Genomic DNA, 26,863 nt, shown 5'->3' on the forward strand with positions numbered 1-26,863 from the left:
TGGGATTTGAAAGGTGGCCACAGTGCAAAATCGTGAGGATTGCATTTTTGCGGAACAAGTAAAAAAAAAAAAGTCGAGATTGAGGCGTGTACTCATCGCGTGTGTATTCGTCATATATCGGAAGAAAAACCGAGAAGAAAGCAAGTCACGGTTGAAGTCAGGCAAGAAACAGTATACAGTAAGATCACCTTGGGGCAGAAAGCCTGGTGTGAGAGCCGTTGTCAACTGCCGTTGAAAGTTTTCTTTCGGATGACGATGGAGTTCCGATGTGGACGCGCGCTGAACTAGTCTCGAGCTGAGACGGTGCGCTGACAACTTCTACGCGTGACGTCAGCACGTTATTTCACCCTCATGACCTTACGTGGCGGCCATTTTGGGTGAAGTGGTGCGAGTTTACGATAAGTGGAGGACAAACGATCAGTGAAGACGAGCGCTGTGAGTAAAAAGTATAATTTACAAGCGCAAACAAGGGATACAAGTAACGGACAAGTACAGGAACAGGTGAGACTGTCGGGGCACGTAAATATTAACATTTTGTTTTCGTTGCACTTAAAAGAAAAATACATATATTTTTGCATAAGGTGTTGAAACATAGTTTTAACATAACAACTGGGATAATAAGTGCATGGATCAAGGTGATCAAACGGAGTCTTCAACGGGGAGTGAGTGCTTAACTGAAGGCACGATGGCACAGCAGAGTTTTAGCATCAGCTCACCTCATTCTTTTTGGGTTAATGGTCCACAGCCTGACATGAAATGGCTGGAGTGGAAAGAATATTTCATAAATTATATTTGCGCAGTTGATGAAGCAGGTAAAATGAAACCTGATCAAAAGAAAATAATTCTCCTGCACTCTTTAGGACCAATGGGAATAAAGACTTATTCTCGAATGACAAAGGTAGCTGTGGCTGAATTGGATGTTTTTGAATGTGCGCTTAAAGATATGGACAGGTATTTTGCGCCAAAAGTCTGTATAGGAGTAACAAGACATAAATTCTTTCAAAGGAAACAGAACAAGGAGGAATTGGTGGACGAATGGCTAGATGATTTAAAAAAATTAGCTATTGATTGCAAATTCGGTGATCTCCATGATGACTTGATTAGAGACCAGTTAATTGTACACAACAACAATTCACCTATTCAAGATCGATTATGGGTGAATGGGGATTCACCTTTGGAAGATGTTCTGGCCATAATGAGGAAGTCAGAATTGTCGGGCAGATGTGCTACAGTTCTTAAAGAGTCGGATAAAGATCCTATGAAAGACTCTTCTGGTGTCTTCAAGTTACAGACTTTGCCAAAGAACCAAGGTCAACAAGCTGCAGGAAGGTGGTCTAGCCAGTCACAAAGAGTGTCTACGAGTGACAGGAAGGGCGATGCGAGGAAATGTTATCGTTGTGACAGCAGTGAACATTTAGCTTTCAGCAAAAATTGTCCGGCTTTAAAGAAGAAGTGTGGGATTTGTGGCTCAATTGGACATTTTAGTAAAATGTGCCGTAGGCGTAGTAGTGTGAAGTATGTGTATGATGATGAACATTTTACAGGGGGAATAGTAGAAGGAGAGGAGACTTGTGTTAAAAATTTACAAGGGAATTTTGTTTTAAACATTGATGAGAGTCATTTAAGGAACAAACCTATTTGTGAAGTATCCCTGGGAGGGGTAGTCACGAAAGTATATGCCGACTCTGGGTCACCATATACTATTGTATGTGAAGAGGTATGGAAAAGAAATTTTGTAGATAAAATAGGTGATTATCTCAATGTTCCTGATGTCAACCCGGTAAGTTTCACAGGGGAGAAAATTGACATGTTGGGTTACAGATGGCTTACGTTTCTTTTTAAGGGAAGGTTAGCTAGGGGCAAGCTATATGTCTCTAAACTTGGACCCTCCGTTTTGGGATGGCATGATCAAAAGAGCTTACACATTGTGTTAGATCCCAATAGTCACGAAAAAGTGTTGGTATTGGATGAAACGAGTAAAATGGGTGATGTTTTACGGAAAAATTACCCTACTGTTTTCAACGAGGAGTTGGGGGCACTAAAAGGATTCGAACATCGTATCGTGCTTAAAGATAGTGCGGAACCCAAGGTACATAAAGTAAGACCCATTCCTATGTTGGTAAGGGAGGAGGTGAATAGTGAACTCAAAGAGCTATTATCTAAAGGGGTCATTGAAGAAATTGACACTTCTGAGTGGATTTCTCCAGTCGTTGTCGCAAGGAAATCAAATGGAAAAATCCGTCTCTGCATTGACTTGCGCCATTTAAATAATAATATTGTAGTAGAAAAGTTTCCACTCCCAAAAATCAATGAGATGGTATCCTCACTAAAAGGGGCTACATGGTTTTCCACTATAGATCTTTCTAAAGCGTATCATCAGGTTGTGTTAGAACCACAATCAAGGAAGTTAACTGCTTTTGTCACTCCTTTTGGTTGTTACCAATTTAGACGCATGCCTTTTGGGCTGGCATCAGCGGCAGCGGTTTTTCAACGATTAATGCATAAACTTCTAGGGAAATTAGATGGAGTTTCTTTTTTTCAAGATGACATTCTTATTGCCACAAAAAATAGGGAGGAGCATGATGCTACTGTGCATAAAGTTTTGCACATTTTACAGGAAGCTGGGTTATCTGTGGAGTTGTCTAAGTGCAAATTTGGTGAAAGAAGTGTTTCGTATCTTGGGCATGTTATAAGTGAAGAAGGGGTGAAACCGAAACCTTCGCTTATCAACACTATTGTCATGACACCTGCTCCAGAATCTAAAGACGAAGTTAAGTCATTTCTAGGTATGGCTGAATATTGTGCGAAATACATACCTAACTTTGCATCAAAAGTGTTTAATATTCGCTCTCTCTTGAAGAAACAGGTTAAATTTGAATGGTCGCCAGATTGTGAGAAGGAGTTTTCACTGATTAAGTGCGACTTACAAAATGTTAGTGCCCTAAGTAGTTTTGATCCGAATTTAGATTGTTTACTGACTACAGATGCGAGCGATAAAGGGCTTGGAGCTGTTCTTTCACAAAAAGAGAATAAAAGTGGTAAGGAGAGAATTATTTTATTTGCTTCTAGGGCCTTATCTCCTGCAGAGAGCAAATATCCAATAATCGAAAGAGAGGCTTTAGCTTGTGCATGGGGTTTAGAGCATTTTCGAGCATTTCTCTGGGGGAAACCTGTTATTATTCGCACTGACCATCGACCTTTAGTGCGTATCTTAACTACTGAGGGTAGTGTGGGAGCTTCGGCCAGGTTAGCAAGGATTTCCATGCGCATGAAAGAATTTATTTATAAGATTTGTTATGTACCTGGTAGAGACAATTTGGTTGCAGACTGTTTGTCCAGATTACCTGTTCCTTTGGAGGAATGTGTTGATGATCCATGGAGTAGTTACAGTATTGCGTTGGTTCTTGACTCAGGTGTTCCAGCTATTACCAAAACGGAATGGTCACAAGAGTTGCATAAAGATGGTGATTTGTGTTTGGTTTCTGATTTTATATGTAAGGGTTGGCCTAGGAAAGACAGAGTTAAAGCAGAGTTGAGACCTTTCTGGGAGGTACGTACCGAATTATCCAGTGACAAGGATGTATTGATGAGAGGTGATCGTATTATTCCTCCTAAATCATTACGGAAGAGAGTGTTACAGTTGTGTCATGAGGGTCATCCTGGAATTGTCAGGACAAAATTAGTGGTTAAGAAGGATTTTTGGTGGCCTAGGGTCGATAGTGAAATTGAAAAATGTGTCAAGTCATGTTCCGTTTGTTCTGCTGCTGATAAATCCTTAAAGACCCTAAGACCTCCGATGTCTGATGGTTTAATTCCTGATCTTCCTTGGGAGACGGTAGCCATGGACATTTTTGGACCGGTTGGTGAATCAAAAGAATATGGATTGGTCTTACTTGATCTCTTTTCTAAGTGGCCAGTGGTCAAAATAGTGGATAAAGTAGACACCCAGGTAGTTTTAGAGTTTTTGGATAACATTTTTATTACAGAAGGACTTCCGAAGTGTGTACTTAGTGACAATGGGGTGCAGTTCACATCTAATTTAACAAAGGAATATTTTGAAAGGTGTGGTGTTAGACACAAAACCACCTCGTTGTACAACCCGAGTGGTAATGGTACTGTGGAGCGATTTAATAGAGTGTTAAAAGGTGTTATTCAAGCTGCTATGAATAAAAAACTGGATTGGAAGCTACAGGTACAAAAGGCGGTCTGGGCATATAGGGTCACCATTCAAACATCTACAAATTTGTCTCCTTTTATTATGATGAGGGGTAGAATTCCTCGGTGTAAGTTTAATTCGTTTTGGTCTTTCCAAGGTGAAGTACAGAATTGGTCTCCTGTACAAGTCAAAAATGATTTGGATTTTACTCACACAAAGAGTAAAATATTTTATGATGTTCGTCATGGTGTGGAACCTATATCTGTGAAGGTGGGGGACTGGGTTAGAGTTAAGAAACCTATCAGGGTCCCAAAGGGGGAGAGTAAATTTGATACACCAAAGCAAATTGTTGAAGTGCTATGCAATTCTGTTAGATTATCTGATGGAAAAGTATGGAATCTTAAGAGTGTGGCATTAGACTGTAGTAACCATGAGGTACGAGATGATGAACAGGACGTTGCTGCTTCGGATAATGATTGGGTGGAGGATTTCTTTCACAATAGTAGTATACAGTCCCAGATATTTTCAGATGATGGTTTGTTGGAAAATTCTAAACTTAGGGGTGACCTCAGTACTACACTTTTGAATAGTCAGGATTCTCAGCATGATTTTGCTTCTGTTGCAACAGGAGGGGAAGGGTCTTCTGTTGTCCCTGAAGTTGTGCTAGACTCTCCTGTTGTTCCTGAGGTAGTTCAAGATTCTTCAGTTATTAATACTCAAGGTGTAGTTGTTTCCAAAAGAAATAGGGTTCCGTCAGTTTGGTTAAAAGATTATATAAAGTGATGTATTGTAAAATTATCTAGATGTATTTGCTTATTTTCTTTTCTCTTTTATCATTTTTTAGATGTTGTTGTTTTGTATGCTTTATTATTTGCATAGTGTTGTCTTATGTGTTGTTAAGGAAGGGGGATGTGTTGTGTATACCTATGTATTCTATGTGGGTATGCTTACCTCATAGAATACTGGTATGTCATTACTAGAAGTGTCATGGTTCCAAGGTTCGAGAGTGCGTTAGTCGAGGATACGGTGTGGTGGAGTGAAGTCGTGTTCCCTGGCACTTGCGTGTTCCTGTATTGTGTTACTACAATAAATATATCAACCATCATCCTGCTTCCAGTCTTCACTACACTTATTTAGAAGTGTTGCAAACAGGAACGTGGCTGGCAGATCCCCAGCTACAAAACCTGTCTCCACGGCATTGAGACCTGCCCCCACACTGCCAGTCCACCAAAATGCCAAGTAGCTATTCGGGCCGTGAGGGACAGGGCTCAGCGCATTCAGAAATTACTGAGCCCCAGTTGTATCAATGGGAGCAATTTACCTCTGGTGTCCTAGGGCATTTGTACTGCAGACCCTCAAACTGGAAATTGAGACCCTCTATTATCACTTGGCACAGACTAGTAAGGCAGAGCAGTCCATGACTGACACAGGGAGGTGCTGTGGGCTAGAAACTCAACAGAGTGTGCAGATAGCACTCACTAAATCAATTATCAGCCAGTGTTTTTCTTTAAAAAAAAAATACAAAATTACAGAGGGCAAAACAATAGACAATCCCAGAACAGGTCCCTGAAAAATGGTACCACGGTGCAATTCAAATACCTCAGTTTTTTTTTGCAAAGGCAGTTACTACCAAAACAAAACTTCCCTATTACGGTGAACTGTGTGGCTCCATGTAGCAAAATGTCTATCTACAAGTTTAAAATAGTGTAGTGAGAATAAACTAATAAAGTTCTTGTCTGCTCCACTTGCTAAATACCAAGATGTTCTGCAGACTATGCAAACCAAAATCCCTTGTGTGCCAATTTTAAATAAGTACATTTATAATGCATCGATACCAACATGATGTGCTGTAAAAATCCCATTCAAAGAATAAGTTTTGCTATTACGCTGAATTTGTATTGTACTTATTTGTTTTGTCTGACATGTTTTAATGGGGTTTCGTGAGACCAGTTTATACCGATACTTAACCTTGTAATATTCCTTTTAAGAAAAAGTTCATTAAAATGTAAATACACTTGCTCCTTTATTTTACATTTGTGGTTTTAACATGAAGTAAAATGTTAATGATCTACATGTATGAATATATTCAGGTGTCAATGGTAAAATGTATTTTTAATTGGCTTTAAAGATGTAAATAGATGGTTAAGAAGCAAGTAAAGTAATCTCATTAAATGGACAAGTAATTTTTGGCTATAACAAAGGCATTGGTTAAATATCAGGAACAATATGAGCTTTGTATTTTCATTTATTTCCATTCCCCACCATGCCCAATGTGTAACGATAGGACTGGTATGCAAACATATGAATACTATAAAATATTCTACCTCTCCTGCACACCATAGCCCACATCCTATTATACTGAGAATGTATAGGTTAGGGGGATCCTCTATAATAGACTGCTTTAATGGGTCTAGAGTGCAGTGGGGAGATGTTGGCGGATGATTTACTCTGCCACAGCGGTGTCGGATATCCCGCCGAAATCTAAGGGGCATATTATCAAGACAGGCGATAAAATTAAAATGGCGATAATGGGTTTGATAATATGCTCTATGGAATTCCAATTGAAGCTCAGGTTAGATGTCCTTCACATCTAACATGGGCTTCAATTGGAATTTCATAGAGCATATTATCAAGCCTATTATCGCCGTTTTAGCGGCAGTTTTCTGCCGCTAAAGCGGCCATAATTTTATCGCCTGTCTTGATAATATGCCCCAAAATTTCATAGGCTATAATGAGATTTATAGTTTGTCGGATGGAATATCAGTCACCGCTGTGACAGAGTAACCCATCCACCAACATCTAAATCAGGCCCTTAAGAGTCGCGAAGGGGCCCCTCAAACTGTAGTGTGATGCTCTGAAGCCTGCTTTTTTGGACATATATTAAGTGTCCTATGTTCCTATTAGCAGCGGTGCTGCGGAGTTGTTGAAGCCTTGTGGATTAGTTTTTTGGGTGTTTGCATGGTATTATAAAGGTGAGCCTGAAGAGCCATTTGAGTCTAATGAACCTCAGGTGAACAGCGTGAAGGTGGCGGGACCAAATGCAATAAAAAAAGAAAACTAAAACAGAGCATGGAAAGCATCCCCTAAACCCAGGCTCATATGGAATGCCCAAACAACACCCCTCGGATTTAAATTTGCAAAAATGTTTTTTATCATGGGGTTCGAGAACCAGGCTCAAGGTTCTCTGGAGCCACCATATATATTTAAATATTTAAAAATGTAAAAAAATGTCTGGCTCTCTTTATTGAGGTAAATTCAATGTAGGCGGTCAGAATTGAAACCGGCTAGTCATTCCGGCTGGCTTACGACAGAGCCTGTTGGCCAGTCGCAACCGTCACATATCCCTATATGAGAGGATTACGATGCTTGGTTTCCGACAGGCTTTCCATGTCAGGCTTTACATCCCATCCGGGTTAGAGCATTTTATCTCAGTGTCGAGGCTGCATGCAATGTGAGATACTGGGCAAGCATTCACCTTAAATGGGATTAAGTTGCCATGCTGTACAATTTTCACATTACTGTATCTGTTGAACATGTTAACACGGCAGGACAAGGGGCATTTTCCTATGTGTTTATTATTTCAAGACTATACGTTCTTAATTTGCTTTGAAATTCACCATTTGCAAATCTTTTTTCAATTTTTTCCTGGGAGGAGGACCAACCTGGAACCCATGTTTGCCCATTAAACTTGCTCGTTTTGCTCGCTACATAAAACTCATACCCAAGCCACCTCTGGAGTAGCAGAAAATACAGAACTATCTAGCACAAAACTAGATACATTAAATGATAACACTGGAGAAACAGGCAAAACATACTAAGAATCACAATGAACCACAAATAGAATTTAATTCTACCTTGCTAGCACACTCTATAACATTAATGACTAAGCTTATAATTGGGTCTGATCATAAAGAACGAGTTAAGCAATGTTATTTGGATCATTGTCGGAACTTATGCCTCAAGAAGGCCCAGTTTGAGGAATCAACAGTTAAATATTCATTAGAGTCAACAACAAGGAGCATAGGAGCACATGCATCAAGGTAGGCAATTGCGATTACTTTTTTGCGATTATTAAGGAATCGCAATTATGGAATCGCATTGCCTATGCATGTAGATTTCGCTAAAATATTAGCGATTCCTACATATTCCTTAATTGTGAATAGCAAATTGTGATTTGCAATTAAGAAACCTCTTCCCATTCATTCCTATGGGCGTAGAGACCCATGGGAATAAATGGGAATTGCATGCGCATTTTCGAGTACCAAATAGGTACTCTCAAATTGCAAATGCAATTTCAAGGGTGCAAGGGGGCCAAAAGGCCACCCTGATGCACCTCCGAAATTGGCATGTGTGCACATGTGGCGCACTCACATGCCCCAAGGGCATGTGCGTGGCCACATGGCACTTTGAATAATGCACTTTTGTGCATTTCTTAAAGTTTTTGCAAATTACCATCAACTTGCAGTTGATAGTAATTAGCGTTTCCTAAATGCGTAGTCTCATATAGGTAAGGCTTGTTGCATCCCAAATAGGGAATCTTAATTAGCGATTCCCTAAATGCATTCGCAATTTAGGTCATTGTAAATTTTGCAATTAACTATTTTGCGAATCTGCACGTTTGCGACCGGTATTTTGGTTAATGAGTCCTAACTTTACTACCCCTAAACTGAGAAAAATCCTAACTTTAAGACTTTCGGTATTCACAGAAGGCATTTAGGAGTCCTAAAGTTAGGACTCCTAACTTCTGTGAATACCGAAATGAGTAAGTGCCTTCTGTGAATACCGAAATGAGTAAGTGCCTTCTGTGAATACCAAAATGGTAGTAAGTTTAGGATTTTGTCTTAAGTTCTGTGAATCGGGCCCTAGGCCAATGGTTTAGATAAAAAACTATATGGTTGTTTTATTTTAGAACCAACAATAGGTATCAAAATATACTTTCTCCGAATGAGATGCTTTAGTTAAATACTTTGCAATAGGCAATTGACTTTTGCAGATAATAGTTACAGTTTTGTTGCAATAGGCCACACAATTTCAAACACAATAATACATTGAGCTCAATGGGAATTTTAAGTTATGTACAATGGATTACTTTCAGGATTACTTTTCTAACTCCAGGACTGGATCCTAGATTCAGTCCTGGGACAGTTCTTGGAAACAAGTGAGTAAATTCGTTTTAGTGACTGTTGTGATATTTAAGCAATATCTTGCTATTTTAAAAGTTGACACTTGGAAACTTTTTCTAAACAAATTACCAATGTGATCCTATGGAAGGAAATTCACTTAGCAGGTAAGTGGGGTTATGGTTACTTTTTCTAGGTCAGTGTTGGATCCTGGATCCAGCACTAGTGTACCACCTGTAAGCAGTTGAGAAACTGCGTTTAAGTTACACAGGCGATTTTTAAGGAATATTTATAAGTTTGCAAAATCGACACTTAGAAGAAATTTCACAGAAAAACAGTCACTGGTTTCTTATGGGAGAAAATTCAAGTTATGGGTAAAGTATGTTCTCGTTACTTTTGTAATCCAGTGCTGGGCTCCTAGGCTCAGTACTGGGGCATCTATCTAAAACAAGTAAGTAATTGCGTTTTCACAGTTGGTACGATTTCTAAAGAATATTTGTAGTTTGCAAAAATCGACAGAAGAAATTTCACCGAAAAACAGTCAATGGTTTCCTATGGGAGAAAATTGAGTTAGTGGTAAGTACGGTTGTAAGTACTTTTCAGGGTCAGTGCTGGGCACCAAGATACAGCACTGGGATCTCTCCTAATAGCAGGTGAGTATTTCCGTTTTCGTTACTCGGTTGATTTTAGGTGAATATTTTAAAGTTTAGAAACTTCACACTTTGAAGAAATTTCAGAAGAAGCCAGTCAATGTTACCCTATGGAAGAAAAGTGAGTTATCGGCTTTTGGGTAAGGTTCTGGGCACAGACTCAGGGGTCTCCCAGGGTCAGGTAAGTGCAGTTGTTACACCCTCAGCGGCACAGGGGCAGCCGGGTGCAGAGTGAGTTAGGGCCAATGTTATCCTATGGGAGGTAGGGGGGCCTTGGTTGTTGGCTGCTGACTAGCAAGCCACGCGGCTGTGGGGGCTGGGCTCCTGGTCACTTGCTCAGGGCAAATGGGGAAGTAGGTAGGAGTAGAAGTTGCACTGCCAGGGCCACTCGGGCAGCTGGGTGCAGGGTGCTTTTGAGCCTTCGGGCGCTCAATGGATTTCAATGGGAAAGCTCAAGGACGAACAAAGGCTGCAAGCTCGGGGACGAAAAGTCTTCAGGTGTGCCCACCCCTTCGAGAGGTAAGTTGGGTAGTTGGGGGATTGGTAGGTACCCAGGAGTCGGGCACAGGGGGCCGCAGGGTGCTGGGTGCAGGGGTGCCTTTTGGTGGAGGGAAATCTTACCCTCTGTTGATTACGGTAGGGGGGTCCCTAGTTCTGAGGCTGCAGGCGTCGCCAGGAGTGTCGAGGTGGGTCCTTGGGTGCCAGATTTGGGGTCACAGTCACCGGGGGGACGTCCTCGGGGTCTTTGTCCACTCCAGCACAGGCCAGGCTTGGCGGGTGCAGAGTGTGCAGGGTTCACGGTTCCGGGCTTTTGCCAGGGGTTAGATACTTGCTTTGAGCAGAGCCACTGCTCATGGAAGTCCCAGGTGCTCAGAGTCACAAGGTAGCCAGGTCCTCTGGGGTTTGTGAGGTTGCTGGTCACAGGAGGTGCCGGGATTTAGCAGGGTCGTGGGTCGACAGGCCGGTAGGGCTGGGGCCAAAGCAGTTGGTGTCTTCCTCTTCTCAGCAGCTGCATGGCAGATTTTCTTTCTTCTTGATCTTCTTTGCTTTTTTAGAATCTAGAATCTGAGGAGGGAAGGTTAAGGGTGCACCAAATACAAAATTTAGGGGCGTTACAGGTAGGTAAAGGGCAGGGACCACTGTGTCCCTGTCCTGGGGTGGGTACACCCCCTATCCTGTCACTCTCCTATGGGAGGGGGCAGTGGCCTAGTCCTGATTGGGTAGGGCTCCCCATCTTCAAGATGGCGAGGGCCCGGAGATGTGCTTCACCTCGCCCCCCCCACCTGAGGGGTGGGGTTGGCAGGGCTGGCACATCCCCTGTCTTTACTTGGAGTTTCCGGCCAGTCTTCCCGCCAGAGTGGGGGTCAGAACCGGTGGGGGCCAGTTGCTGGTACAGCAAGTGGCCTGGAGAAGCTCACAAAGGCGGCGTGCCTTTGAAGCTTCCCCCCTGCCCATCCTGGGGGAGGAGACCTAGCACCTCGCCCAGGATGTGCATTGTTGCAGGCCCAGGAGAGTGAGGAGCTCTCCACCCAGGGGTCCAGCAACATGTCCGCTGTGTGGCAACCTAGGCAGCCTCTCAGACAAGACGTGGATTGTAGGTTAGGTTTCAGGGGGCATCTCTAAGATGCCGTCTGTAGTGCTTTGTACATTAAATCTCACACTGGCATCGGTGCAGGTTTATTGTGCAGAGAAGTTTGATACCAAACTTCTCAGTCTTCAGTGTTGCCATTATGGTGCTGTGGAGTTTGTGTTTGACGAGCTCCCAGCATCATATACTCTTAAATGGAAGCACTGCACTTACAGTGCTCAGGAATGGACCTGGGTACTGTAGGGGCACAGGGTTCATGCTCCTGTGCTCACACCACTGGCATAGGGCACCCAGCTAGAGGGGTGGCTGATGTATGCCAGGGCAGTGTAGATTATGGGCATGGCACACAGGGATGTGTGCCATGGCGACTCTTTGTTTTGTCTTGTACCCAGACACTCAGCCTGCAAGGGCAGTGTGTTTGTGTTAGGGTACAGGGCTTCTAAGGGTGGCACAATAAGTGCTGCAGCCCTTAGAGGCCTTCCCTGGTCACAAGGCCCTGGGTACCTATGGTACCATTTACCAGGGGCTGACATGTGGCCAGGGTTTGCCAATTTGGGTTTTAGGTTTTAGGGAAGGAACATAGGCCCTAGGCAACTGATTGGCAGGAGTCCAGGGCACACTCAGCCAAAGTACATTCAGCAATTCAGCAAAAAGTGGGGGCATACCATGCAAGAAAGATGGCACTTTCTCACAGGTTGTAGTTGCAATTTTCTACCTATATTACCTACATTGTATGTGTGTTAAAATTGTGTTGTGCTATTGCTGTAACTGACACTTACCAGTGCTTTTGTGGGTATTATTTATAGCACCATAGTAATTCATTTAGTACAACACAATGGCAAATATGACTCAGCCACCACCCTTCCTTGACTGGAGAAGGAGAACCTTCTTTACCTTGGAAAGAGTGGGAAAAGTTATTCCAATCCTACCTGATTGCAATTAGGGAGAAAAAATCTCCTCATTGAGTAAACAACATATTTTGCTTCAAAATCCAGGTTTACAAGGTAGGAGAGTCTGTGAAAGTTATGTAACTCCTTCACCTGAAGATGGGAATGAAGATGAAGGTCACAAAGATTTGTACATAATGGTATTTCACAAATTGAACAAGCATTTTGGGAAAAAGGTGAACATAGTCCATCAGAAGCATAAATTGTTTTGGCGGATTCAAGATAAAGAGGAATAAGTCACTAGTTATATAGCTTATTTGAGAGGGATGGCCAATTTATGTGAGTTAGGCCCTTTGTGTGACTCACTCATTTGGGATCAGTTGGTGAGATGCAATTATAATCCCCAGGTACAGGAAAAGTTACTACCCCGCAATCCATATTTGAAAAAGGCTATAGACTTGGCTAAGTGCATAGAGCACATAGCAGAGTGTATCAAAGAAATTAAACAGAGTAATCTTTCTCAAACTGTACATGTGGTCAAGACCACCCCAATAGTAAAGAAGTGAAAAAAGAAGGGAATGTTACAATGAGAAGTCAGGTTGCACAGTTTAAAAGAAACTTGGATAGTAGCAAAACTAAAGAAAGGAATTAGTTTTATTGTTGTGGATATTATAATTACTTAGCGAAGAGCGCTAATTGTCTAGAAAGGATATATATTTGTAGGAAATGTAATAAGAGGGGTTATTATGACTGTGCATGCAGAAACGGGGAAAAAGGAAAATAAACAAAGTCTATGTGGCTGAGGAGTCTGAAGTAAGTCCTAATACATTTGTTTTCCAGGTCTTGCCAGATAAGTTGGAAGCTGGAAACAACTATCCCACCTGTGAAATTCTTCTGGATGAGGTGAAGGTAACAGTATATGCTGATTCGTGTTCAGCTCTTGCTTTCATTGATCGTAAAACCTTTGATGAGAAATTGAGAATGAAAGGTTACAGTCTTCAATACACAGACATTAAACCAGGTGGCTTTAATCTGGATCCTATACCTTTGTTAGGAATTTTAGACATGCACATTTCCTTTAAAGATCGTACTACTCAGGGAATGATTTATGTAGCTGAAAAGAGCTCAAATTTGCTGAGTTGGAAGCAAAAAGATTTAGGCATTAAATTAGACCCTAACAGTTTTGAACCAGTCATGGCAATTGATGTTTGTAAAGAATTCCCAGAAGTGTTTTTTGAAAAATTAGGACGTTTATGGAAGTTTCAGCACAAATATCAAGACAATGCGGTACCTGTGGTGCAAAAAATGAGGCCCATTCCCCATTTAGTGTGTGAACTTTGAAAGAAGAGTTAGACAGTTTAGTAAAACAAGGAGTCATAGAGCCCATTGAAAGGTCACCCTGGCTCGACCCTATTGTAATCGCTCAAATATCAGGAGGAAGAACCCTGTGTTTATGTGTAGATCTAGGAGATTTGAATATCAGCATTTGGGAGGATAGATTTCCCCCACCAAAAATAAACAATATGATTAGCATGATAGGAGACATAGGCTATTTCAGTGTGTTAGATCTCTCTTTGGCATACCATCAAATCAAGCTTCACCCAGATTCAAAATCTCTTACTTTTTTTATAGCCCCTTTTGGTGTATTTAGGTTCCACGGGATGCCATTTTGGATGGCATCTGTGGGGCCATATTTCAAAGAGTAATGAATCAGTTATTAAAGGGTATAAAAAATGTACTTTACTTCCAAGATGATATTTTGATACATGGCAATTTTGTGGAAAATCATTAAATAATGTCCTCACTACCCTTAAAGGTGCTGGTCTAACTATTAAGCTTGAAAAATGCATATTTTGTGCGGAATCAGTCAATTACCTATGTCATAGCATTTCCAAAGAAGAAATAAAACCAAAACATGATCTAGTAGTAGCAGTCAGAGATGCAGCTCCACTCACAACTAAAGAAAGAATTGAAATCTGTTGTGGGCTTAGTGGAGTATATGGCGTAATTGTTTAAAATTCTTTTTGCACCCATGAGGCATCTATTGAAAAAGGGTACTCATTTTGAATGGGATAATGCATGCAAGAAATTGTTTGAACTTTTCAAACAAGCTTTAATAGAGGTACTGTCTTTGGGGAATTTTGCCACCACATATAAAACTATCTAACAACAGCTGCTAGTTGGAAATGAATAGGAGCATCACTAGTGCAGGTTGTGGATGGAAAGGAGAAAATTGCTGCCTTTGCTTTGAGGATGTTGAAAGATGCGGAAGTAAATTATTACACTACAGAAACAGAAGTATTGGCTTGCTATTGGGCCATTTCCCATTTCAAGTTATTTTTGTGGTGTTTTCCCTTTATATTGAGAACAGACCACAAACCTCTTCCATACATTTTTACTACCTGAGGTAGGGAACATTCTGCTCCTTGCATAGCCAAATGGATCATGGGTCTGGAGGGCTATCATTTGAAGATAGATTTTGTTCCAGGTAGCAAGAATTCAGTTACACACTAGCTTTCTCGGTTACCCTGGAAAGGAGAAGAGGAGATTGAAGTGGCGAATTTTGAAGATCCTATTTTACTTGAAACCCTTCCCAGTATCACTAAGGAGGAGTGGGTGGAGTGATCAGAAAAGGAGTCCTTAAGGCTCTAAAAGCAAAGCTTGTTCAGGGATGGTCACCTAAACCTAATGGACTATAGGATGATATCCGTAGCTATTGTAAAGTCAGACATGAAATGTGCAAACATAATGACATGGTTATGAGAGGTGACAAATTAGTACCTCCCAAAGCTCTACGGGAGAGAATCGTGGAATTAGCTCATGAAGGCCACTTGGGGCATAGCATCACTAAAAACAAAGTTAGGGCTGTGAATTAGTTCCCAGGGATGGATAGTATGGTGGAGGCTAAAGTCAAGGAATGTGTTACATGCTCTAGGATTGACAAAAGTAAAAGCGTAAGAACAGTAACATTATCCCTAGTAAGTTTTCCATCCAAGCCATGGGATAAACTAGTTTTAGACATAATTGGTCCCATCAACATATCCATGTGGCCAGGAAAATTTATCATGGTATTGGTGGATTGCCATTCACATTGGATCATTGTTAAAGTTGTAATCGCGGGGGGCACCAGAGAGCTGGCAAGCAAGATGGCCGCACTCAAGTGAGGCTCCTGCCGCCCAGGGCAATCATCCTACAGAATCCTGACCTGGCAGAGAGGAGTGCAACCCAAAATAACTTATTAAGTATGCCTGAAGCGCTCTGCTGCAGAAAAGAGGCAGTGGGACCATTCTGTCACAGGTGGTGAGTAGATACCAATTGGGGCCTAACTCGCGTCATTGATGAGAAGCGAAGGGCCTTGAGAGATAGAGGCCCACGTGAATTCAGAAGAGAGGTGAAGCTGCGCTGCCCACCCCCTGTGAGAGACGCTGCTGGAGGTGAGGCAGGCCCAGCTTCCATTGCAACTTGCCTGAATCACTCTGCCGCCGTGTCGAGCTTCCCTGAAGGCCTTGGGAGCTGCCCAAGGTGAGATGCCGTATTCTGGGGTGGAGGTGGGGCTCGGCGTTGACTGGAGCCAAGCAGAGTGGGGACCGGGCTGCGCTGCCTTCACTAAGGACTGAAGGTGCTACATCCATAAACTCTGACCTACAAGTGGAGGCGCCGGAGCACCTCATGGCTCTGGACCACACCCATTGGCTGCCATCGGTCTGCTGTATCTGGCGAGTGCCTGCGAGTGCCGGCTGCCAACTTTGTACCGGAGCCACACAGGCTGAGAGCTGCAGTCCCAGAGCCATCTTGGGTGATTCCTCTATGTGGGACACTGAAGCCGCTTTCTAAGTTTTGCCTGCAGCGGGGGAAAGCACTAGTTCCACCACCAAAATTGCGAGTTGAGATGTCCCCCACATTAACTCCTTTAGAAGCCTTCATCGAATTCACAAACTGCGTGCATCAATCTATCTTGCTTCCCATGCGGCAGGGTCCCTGCCATGATGCCCTGTGGTACCCCTGCTGCCCCGACTAGGCTCGTCACGGCAGCCTGCATCTGGGTGGTTCACTGCTGCTGCTGGGACTGAACTGCAGCAATGGGCAGGAAGGATGGTATACTTGCCAAGCTGCCTTTTGAACCCCGAAAGTCTGCTTATGCCCATGCTGGGGTTATGGAAACAAATATGTCCACCATTCTACATCGTAGCCAGGAGACCCAGATATGCAGTCCCTGTTACTCACCATGCAACAAAGTCTCATGTCCATTGAGGCCAAGATGGACTCCATAAGCATGCAAATGGACTTCATCACACAGCGCCTAGAGAAGCAAGTATCAGTGAGACCGAGCATAGGCTCTCACAACTGGAGGATGAGTCCTCGATAAGGGGGGGAGCGAATGCAAAGTATGGAACAGCTTCTGAAAGTCATATCTGCTAAAAATGAAGATTTGGAGGCGCGATTGTGCAGGAACAAAATCCACATCCTTGGAGTTCCAGAATCTGCTGCTAATAGGCGAATGTAAGACTATGTGGAGCATATGCTGGTGGAACTGTTTGAGGCCTCATCTCTTTCCTAACAATTGGTAGTGGAGAAAGCACATTGCTCAATTACTGCTAGACCTTCTCTTGACTCCACTACCAGACCGATCATTGCACACCTCCTAAACTATCGACATCGCGATACCATCCTGCGTCTGGTGAGGGAGAGGCACAATTTAGTATATGATCGCAACTCCATCTCCATATACCCTGACTTCATAATAATGGTACAGGAGGCCCATAATAAATTCATCCCAGTGAAACACAAGCTGCAGCAAGCCAATATCTCCTATGCCATGCTATATCCGGCTAGGCTCCGAATATCCTTTCAGAAAAAGCAGCACACATTTAATATTCCACAGCAGGCACAGGACTTTTTTAAGAGAGCGACTTGTCACACCTCCCCGGCCAAGGAAGCCGAGTGCAGTGCCAGATCCACATCCCCACTCTCAGAAATTGGATAGGCTGCGGACCTGTGCCTCTCCCGAGCTCATGACTTTGCTTTCTTACCTATCATTACGTGTCTTGAACCAGTAGGAGGTCATGTGCTTTAAAGAGAGAATAATCCAAACCATCCTCCCCTCTTACTCTCCTCTTTATGCTGAATAGAGGTCCCAGCCGATGAATCATAGCAGTGTAGCACACCCACCAGACTGGATAAGTCCCTCCAGGCCCGTTTGAGGTCTGAACCGACTCTAGACTCCATCCTGTTCCCGTGCACCCTTGTCCATTCGAGGAGAACTGCCATGAGCTACAGTGTTCACCCCCAGGTGGAATTCCCTGTGTTATGAACTGGTTAACGTTGCTACTTCTCTGTTCTTCACTCTTTAACACTGCAATCTATACTAACTATCTCTCTCTCAGGTCCCCCTCTCCTCCTCTCCATCCATCTCTCACTCTCACTCCCCCTTTTCCTTCTGCATCAACCTTTCCTTATTGCCTACACTGTTGGTGCCTTCTACCCGGCGCTCCTCACCGTTTGCTTAATCTTTGTTTTGCTTTAACTAGGCATTATGGAGGGTCTGCATTCGCCAACAGGATTGGGCCGCTGGTGTGGCTGAGGTGGGAGGATGGCGGGGTTTAGCGTAACTATTTACTGTTGTGCACCACATTGCTGTCCACAGTTGCCCAAATGTACATCACCACAATTGCACCTTATTCAATTTCACATAGTACATGTACACACTCAGTCACAACCACTGATTAAACTGATACATGGGCTCACCCAGTACCTTAGATAGTCCCATTCACAAGACTACTGACTTGGAATGTGCTCAGCCTGCGCGATCTTCGCAAATGCAGACACATACTCGGGTACCTTGACAGGCATAACTTCCAAATAGCAATGCTGCAAGAGACATACCTTGACCCCATAGCATTGACTGTCTTTGCTGCGAAATGAGCTGCCGACAGATGCTTTACCTCATACTCTACCTACGCTAGGAGGACCACTGTTCTGATAAAAAATAATGTTCAGTACTTCCCAGCTGGCTCTTTTCAAGACCCTCAAGGGCAATACTGCGTAATGTGGAAACGAATCGCCTTACACTCCGTCACTCTGGTAAACCACTCCGGTTCCAATGTAGATGATGCTACCTTTTTTGATAAGCTCTGGGGACTCATACTAGACATGGGCTTCACACACTTAATATAGGGGGGGTTAATGTCGCACTAGACCCCAGTATGGATCGGTCATGTAGCACTCAAGGCCCACAAACCAAGTGAGGGAAGCACATAGTAGAGATCATGGCTGATCACTAGTTCCTAGATGCTTGGAGAACTCTCCACCCCACACAAAAAGAGGGCACCTTCCTTTTCAGTGCACATTTTAGCTGGTCTTGCATCTATTATCGGTTGCTGTTGTGAAGGGTAGGCACCTGTGTAGAACAGAACACCTTGCACGCACATACTCTAACTATTCCCCTGTGTTGTTACAGCTGCGCTTATCGTGGAAGGATTCTCCCAACCAGTTGTGGTGGCTTCAGGCAATGGCCCTACTAGACAATTGCATCCAGGAAGAGGTTGTGCTCGAGATACGTCATTTTTTACCAAGGAACTTAAGCTCAGTCCTGACTTTGGCTTGCGTGTGGGAGTCCTTTAAAGTAACGATACGCTGAATGTACATTGCAAAAGGAGGCGGCATTCTGCCTGACATTAGGGGAATGCTCAGAAAACTTGAAACAGATATCAAAGCGACTGAGGCCCATATTGCAGATGCCCCTGACAGACAGGCACAGGCCCACATTCAGGAACTGATAATGGAATACCAACCCATTACCAAGCAAGAAACCTCTAGATCCAAATATTACTGAGCCCGCCAATATGGGGAGGGAGAAAGGGGTGGGAAAGTGCTGGCTGAGGCGGTGCTTATTTCCAGATTCTCCAATTATGTCCTGGCAGTGGAGGATACGAATGGCTCATTGCAAAGAGATACTGCAGATATCCTCCATACTTTCTCCACATTCTATTCCACCGTCCACTCTACTCAAAGGGCTCGACGGCTAGATCTGTCCTCCTGCTTCGAGGACATAGTTCTGGGATGGCTCAGTGGGGCACAGGGAGTTTTTATCTGCAGATATTGAGGAAGAGGAAATCCAAATGGCAATAATGCAATTGAGCTCAGGCTGGGCTCCAGGCCCGGATGGCCTGCCAGCTGATGTTAATAAATGTTATGTGGGAACGTTAGTTCCTATTCTGAAAAAAAGTGTATGAGGAAGCAAATGAAAGGCGATGATCATTGCCCTCCTCAAGCTGGGGAAGAACGCTGCCAAATATTAGGCCTACAGTCCTCTCTCCTTAATTAACTGTAACACAAAAGTACTAGCTAAAGTACTGGCTAACTGGCTGAGCTTGTTAATGGAGGGACTAGTCCTAGCGGACCAAGCGAGTTTCATACTGAGGCGAGCCACCTCCCATAATTTCCGTACTCTATTATTCGCAATGCTACAGGATATAGACCCTGTATTGTCGGCAGTGGTGGTCTTCTTAGGCGCAATCAAGGCCTTCGACTCGCTAGAATGGACCTACATGTTTGCACTAATGTGGAGAATGGGATTCCCCCATCCCTTTCTATGCTGGGTCGCCTTGCTCTAAAGCCACAAGCCACAGCACGGATTGACGGCAGCTGTTCCAAATCATTTCACATTTTGAGGGGCACCAGGCAGGGGTGTCCACTGTCATCCCTCCTGTTTGCTCTAGCAATTGAGCAACTGGCTGCTAAACTCCAACAGCACCATAGTGAGTAGTGCTGCGATACCCTTCATAACTTGCTAGTATCGCTATAAGTTGATGACATCACCCTCTACATTTGAGATCCAAACACGAGCTTGACTACAATTCTTGGGGAATTTATTTGATTCAGAGAGGTCTGGTGTAAACATCAACTGTGGCAAATCTCTGATTCCGATAGTTCCTCTTACTCTCACCACCCCATAAATTGTACTGGATTATCCATTAACGTGGTGCAATTCAGAAGTTAAATTCTTGGGAGTGATGATCTCCAGGAACAGCGAGGAAACGCTGTGGGCAAACTATGGCACTGCCATCACTTCGATCACGACCTCTGTGTCACGCTGGATCTCGCTGCCCTCATCATTGGCGGGGCGGATCTCTTTAGTTAAAATGGTAATATTGCCGAAACTGTTATATTTATTCCTCAATATACCATACCCCCAGGTCGCTCTTTTTTTCATGCACTCCAGACACAGCTATTAAGGTTGACCTGGGGAGGCAAACAGCCAGAGTGTGCTGGACTATACTTGCTCAGCCCTTTTGGAGAGCAGGCTTTGAAGCTTCAGATATGAAGTTATATGATCTATGCATTCAAGCCCACTATGCGACTTATTGGTTCAGACCACCGCCCTTCATGCCCCACCTGGCCATTGAGCAAGGCTACATGGCCCCTCTTCCCACTAATTCCTTCCTAGGGGCACAGGTCCCTGGCGAGGACACCACACATTCCACTGTGGCATGCACTAACCTTGTGTGCCAGCGATTAGCCATGAAACTGAACAAACCCTTACTACACTCCCCAATAGGGCCACTTCCCTACCACTATCTGACCCTGGTCACTCACGAAGCCTTCTGCCGCAACATGCTACTCAAGAGAGGTATAGCCAACTGGGGAGATCTCTATCACGACGGACTATTTAAAGATCAGGAGGCACTGCTGAGGGGGGAGGTGATCACACCATTGAAGATTATTTTATTCATCAGAATCAGGCATGATATCTGAGCTACACAAAAACAACGGGAGAGGAAGGGAACACAACACGACTACTCCCCTCGAGGGATTAATCTCAAAAACAACAAAGTCGTGTGAATTAAACAGAACCTCTTTGTGTCAAAGGAGCACGGGTCTGCTGACTCAAAACAATCCTGTACGTTGTTGAAAGGAAGGTAAACCTACATACGTTGTATAGGTTTTGTATAAAGCCCTCACTCGCCAACCTGGTTGGTGACATGCTTCATCATCGGGCTCCACTGGGTATGGCTGAATGCCATCCTAGTGTGCTACAACGCCAGATTACTGCGGAGCGGGGTTCGTGTGAGGTGACAGTGAATTTAAAAACTTCCAATTGAGTCAAAAAAGCAGTTTTATTTGTTTTGCTAATTGGAAATATTAAAAGGGGAAGAGTGAGGGTCAAAAATTAGAAGACCAGATTCACTCCTTAATGTATGGTTAACAGGCTTTCATCAGGACCAGAGTGGAAGTGCAGAGTCCCGGCGGTATGAGCGCGCTAAGGCTCACCCTACCATGGACTCAAAGTGTGAAAAATATATATACAGTGAAAAATCCGCCAAAAAATTATAGTGGTGGAGAGAAACGAGTTTATTCTGGTAGTTAACAAACACACAACAAAAGACAAAACATGAAAGAATTGTAAGTGTTGATGGTCAAACTCGTAATAAATCGCTGCCGAGTCAGCCAAGCAGCAAACAAGGTGCTCAATTGATGAAGTGCCATTAGCGAATACCACAGGTGCATTAATTGTGACATCGGTGCACCTAAAAGTACCAAGGCACAGGTGTCAGGCAAGTAGGTTGAAACTTGTCCTGAATAGCGTGTCTAATCAGGTATATCGAGACACATGTGAATGCTGTACAATGTGTCAAAACTTATATAGCATATGGGCGGGGGGACGAAGAAACGTCCCCTGTGTAAGTCATAGGTAGCGACTTATCCTACAGGGAAGAATGAAACAACCCAATCTTTCTCGGAGGCATATCCATGTAAAGCCTCACGGATCCCGGGAGGGTTGTGGGAGCATATGGCACACCCTGGAATTAAAGAGAGAGAGGGAAGCAGGAATAAAAACCAAGAGCGTGGTGTCTCTTAGAGCGCTTACCGTTAGAGTGGAGGGAGAGGGAAGGAAGGGGGACAGAGTGCTACTCACGCCCTCTTCGCTCAGCACCCTGTTTGGTACCTGTAGAGCCTCTCGCACCCCGGGTCCAGAATATCAGGGTCCGCGGTGAGGGGCTCGTATACGTGGTAGCGGGGATGACGTGCGTCGCGTACAGCGACGGGACAAAGAGAAAGCCACGGTGATTGGTCCTGCTAAGCCCCTGCTACTGCGTGATTGGGTATCCTGGCGGCTGGGGAGCCAATCATATCGTGGTTGGGAAATAGGCAATGCCGTATAGTGTAAGGAAGATAATGGCGGAAAAAGCAGGTTTTTTAGTTAAACCAAAGCTTTATTGAGCGTGAGAACCTTGCATTTGCCCTTAGTGAGTGATATGTATGGAGCTAATCATTTCGTGGTCTGGAAATAGGCAATGCCGAATAGTGTAAGGGAAATTGATCACAGAAAAGGCAGGTTTTTAGTTAAGACACTGCTTTATTATGCGTGGGAATCTAACACTAGCCCTTAGTGAGTAATGTGTGTGGACTACATTAGGTACATGGCAGCTCATGTATATAATGGGGACATATTATAGCATTAGAGCTCACAAAGTCTAGGCAATGCAGACGGACACGGCACATGAACCGGGCCATCTTTCTATATAATCTTGCGTTGCTCAAAAAAGGGTAAAGTGATTGGGTAACAGAGATTATATACCAACAGGAAATATTTCAGAGTAAGTGGTGAACAACATCCACTCATGCATGGGATAGATGGCAAAGGGTAGACAGAAGTACTTGTAATTACGTGTACCTGTCTGAGACAAGACATGAAGGAACCCCAAGGGTACCAGCAAATTGATTCATCAAAAAGATAGAAATGAATTGGGAGTGTTAGGGACTTATAATATAGTGGTCCAAGGTATGTTATCATTGAGGCCACAATGATTTGTCCCCAGACGATGGACCCATCTCTGTTCATTTTCAAAAAGGATTTTTTGAATATTCCGCTGTGCGGTGATCTCCTCAATGATGGTCCATGTTAAATCATTGGTAGTATGGTTGGAAACCAGGAAGTGTTCACTCAGTTTAGTGGTGATGCGTTTGCACCTGATGTTACTCCGGTGCTCGCATATTCGGAGTTTCACTTTTCTGGTAGTCATTCCTACGTAGCGTAGGCCACACGGGCATGTGATTAAATAAATCACATTGGATGGGTTACAATTAGTATGTCCTCTTTGGGTCCAGGTCTTGCCTGGTTCCAAACTCAAGGTAGTTGTGTGCGAGGTCAGGTGGCATATGCTGCAATCAGAGCACAGAAAATGTCCTGTGATCTTAGTTAAGCCCCAGGCCTCTGTGATAGTCCTTTGGGTTGTGTTTGGTTGTACAGTTGGGCGTGTGTGTACCAGGCTGTTACGCAAGCTCTGAGCCCGTTTGAAAGAGAAGAGAGGTTTCTCCCACTTACGGTTGTTGATATTATTAATACTCCAGTGTTTGTTGATGACTTTCTTCATTTTGTTAGATAAAGTGCTGTAAGTTGTTACGCAAGTTAATGGTGTAGGTCTCGCATCATTGATGTGATCCTCCAACAATACTTCCCTTGGTTGGTTCCTAGCACATTTGTAGCTTTTGGAGAGTAAAGGTTGTGGATAACCTCTCGCTACCAGTTTGGAGGTCAGATCGTCAGATTGGTTTTTAAAATCGCCCAGTGAGGTACAATTCCGCCGAAGGCGGAGGAATTGACTGTACGGTAAATTCTCCCTCAGTGTACGGGGATGGAAACTCGTAAACTCCAGTAGATTGTTTCCGGAGGTGGGTTTGTAATATGTCCTGGTATGTAGTGCTCCCTGCTTTTTCGTGATTATGACATCAAGGAATACTACTTCTGAGTGATCATGGGTATAGGTGAATCTCAAATTGGGATCCAAAGTGTTAACCCATTCGAAGAAAGCAAGCAGGGCATTTTGGCTGCCTTGCCAAATTAACAGTACATCATCTATATATCTTCTCCATAAGCCTATGGAGGATATATATGGGTTGGTGTTGGGAAGGATGAATTTCCGTTAAAAATCGTACACGTACAGTCCTGCCACGCTTGGGGCGAAGGTACTCCCCATGGAAGTACCTGTCGATTGTAAGTGCAAGTGTCCCTGGTATTCGAAAAAGTTTTCTTTAAGAGCCAAAGTGGCACATTGGATGTTAAAATCCTTTGTAGTTCTATATTTCCATGGGTGGGAATTCAGGGACTCCTCTAGGACTCTGATAGTCTCATCCTGAGGGATGCTTGTGTATAGGCTTTCGATGTCGGCGGACCAGGCGGAACAGCCTGGTACACACACGCCCAACTGTACAACCAAACACAACCCAAAGGACTATCACAGAGGCCTGGGGCTTACCTAAGATCACAGGACATTTTCCGTGCTCCGATTGCAGCATATGCCACCTGACCTCGCACACAACTACCTTGAGTTTGGAACCAGGCAAGACCTGGACCCAAAGAGGACATACTAATTGTAACACATCCAATGTGATTTATTTAATCACATGCCCGTGTGGCCTACGCTACATAGGAATGACTACCAGAAAAGTGAAACTCCGAATATGCGAGCACCGGAGTAACATCAGGTGCAAACGCATCACCACTAAACTGAGTGAACACTTCCTGGTTTCCAACCATACTACCAATGATTTAACATGGACCATCATTGAGGAGATCACCGCACGGCGGATTATTAAAAAAATCCTTTTTGAAAAGGAACAGAGATGGGTCCACCATCTGGGGACAAATCATTGTGGCCTCAATGATAACATACCTTGGACCACTATATTATAAGTCCCTAACACTCCCAATTCATTTCTATCTTTTTGATGAATCAATTTGCTGGTACCCTTGGGGTTCCTTCATGTCTTGTCTCAGACAGGTACATGTAATTACAAGTACTTCTGTCTACCCTTTGCCATCTATCCCATGCATGAGTGGATGTTGTTCACCACTTACTCTGAAATATTTCCTGTTGGTATATAATCTCTGTTACCCAATCACTTTACCCTTTTTTGAGCAACGCAAGATTATATAGAAAGATGGCCCGGTTCATGTGCCGTGTCCGTCTGCATTGCCTAGACTTTGTGAGCTCTAATGCTATAAGATGTCCCCATTATATACATGAGCTGCCATGTACCTAATGTAGTCCACACACATTACTCACTAAGAGCTAGTGTTAGATTCCCACGCATAATAAAGCAGTGTCTTAACTAAAAACCTGCCTTTTCTGTGATCAATTTCCCTTACACTATTCGGCATTGCCTATTTCCAGACCACAAAATGATTGGCTCCATACATATCACTCACTAAGGGCAAATGCAAGGTTCCCACGCTCAATAAAGCTTTGTTTTAACTAAAAAACCTGCTTTTCCGCGATTATCTTCCTTACACTATACGGCATTGCCTATTTCCCAACCACGATATGATTGGCTCCCCAGCCGCCAGGATACCCAATCACGCAGTAGCAGGGGCTTAAAAGGGCCAATCACCGTGGCTTTCTCTTTGTCCCGTCGCTGTACGCGACGCACGTCATCCCCGCTACCACTTATACGAGCCCCTCACCGCGGACCCTGATATTCTGGACCCGGGTGCGAGAGGCTCTACAGGTACCAAACGGGTGCTGAGCGAAGAGGGCGTGAGTAGCACTCTGTCCCCCTTCCTTCCCTCTCCCTCCACTCTAACGGTAAGCGCTCTAAGAGACACCACGCTCTTAGTTTTTATTCCTGCTTCCCTCTCTCTCTTTAATTCCAGGGTGTGCCATATGCTCCCACCCCCCTCCCGGGATCCGTGAGGCTTTACATGGATATGCCTCCGAGTTAGATTGGGTTGTTTCATTCTTCCCTGTAGGATAAGTCGCTACCTATGACTTACACGTTTCTTCGTCCCCCCCGCCCATATGCTATATAAGTTTTGACACATTGTACAGCATTCACGTGTGTCTCGATATACCTGATTAGACACGCTATTCAGGACAAGTTTCAACCTACTTGCCTGACACCTGTGCCTTGGTACTTTTAGGTGCACCGATATCACAATTAATGCACCTGTGGTATTCGCTAATGGCACTTCATCAATTGAGCACCTTGTTTGCTGCTTGGCTGACTCGGCAGCGATTTATTACGAGTTTGACCATCAACACTTACAATTCTTTCATGTTTTGTCTTTTGTTGTGTGTTTGTTAACTACCAGAATAAACTCGTTTCTCTCCACCACTATAATTTTTTGGCGGATTTTTCACTGTATATATATTTTTCACACTTTGAGTCCACGGTAGGGTGAGCCTTAGCGCGCTCATACCGCCGGGACTCTGCACTTCCACTCTGGTCCTGATGAAAGCCTGTTAACCATACATTAAGGCAGAAACATGTTGACCGCCACAGAGTGAATCAGGTCTTCTAATTTTTGACCCTCACTCTTCCCCTTTTAATATTTCCAATTAGCAAAACAAATAAAACTGCTTTTTTGACTCAATTGGAAGTTTTTAAATTCACTGTCACCTCACACGAACCCCGCTCCGCAGTAATCTAGCGTTGTAGCACACTAGGATGGCATTCGGCCA

The 26,863-nt window shown here is 43.8% G+C and overlaps 1 protein-coding gene across 1 annotated transcript in view; it reads left to right on the forward strand.

The window, feature by feature from the left end:
- LOC146865688 (uncharacterized) overlaps window positions 1–26,863 on the forward strand; it is a 349,525-nt gene that overhangs the window by 285,467 nt on the left and 37,195 nt on the right. Inside the window, exon 3 of the mRNA XM_085640760.1 lies at window positions 13,242–13,310. Within this exon, the coding sequence (XP_085496886.1) occupies window positions 13,242–13,310 (69 nt within the window). The remainder of the gene's footprint in view (window positions 1–13,241; window positions 13,311–26,863) is intronic.

The sequence above is a fragment of the Triturus cristatus genome, chromosome 2_1 (genome assembly GCF_964204655.1).
Source record: "Triturus cristatus chromosome 2_1, aTriCri1.1, whole genome shotgun sequence".
NCBI classification, from domain to species: Eukaryota; Metazoa; Chordata; class Amphibia; order Caudata; family Salamandridae; genus Triturus; species Triturus cristatus.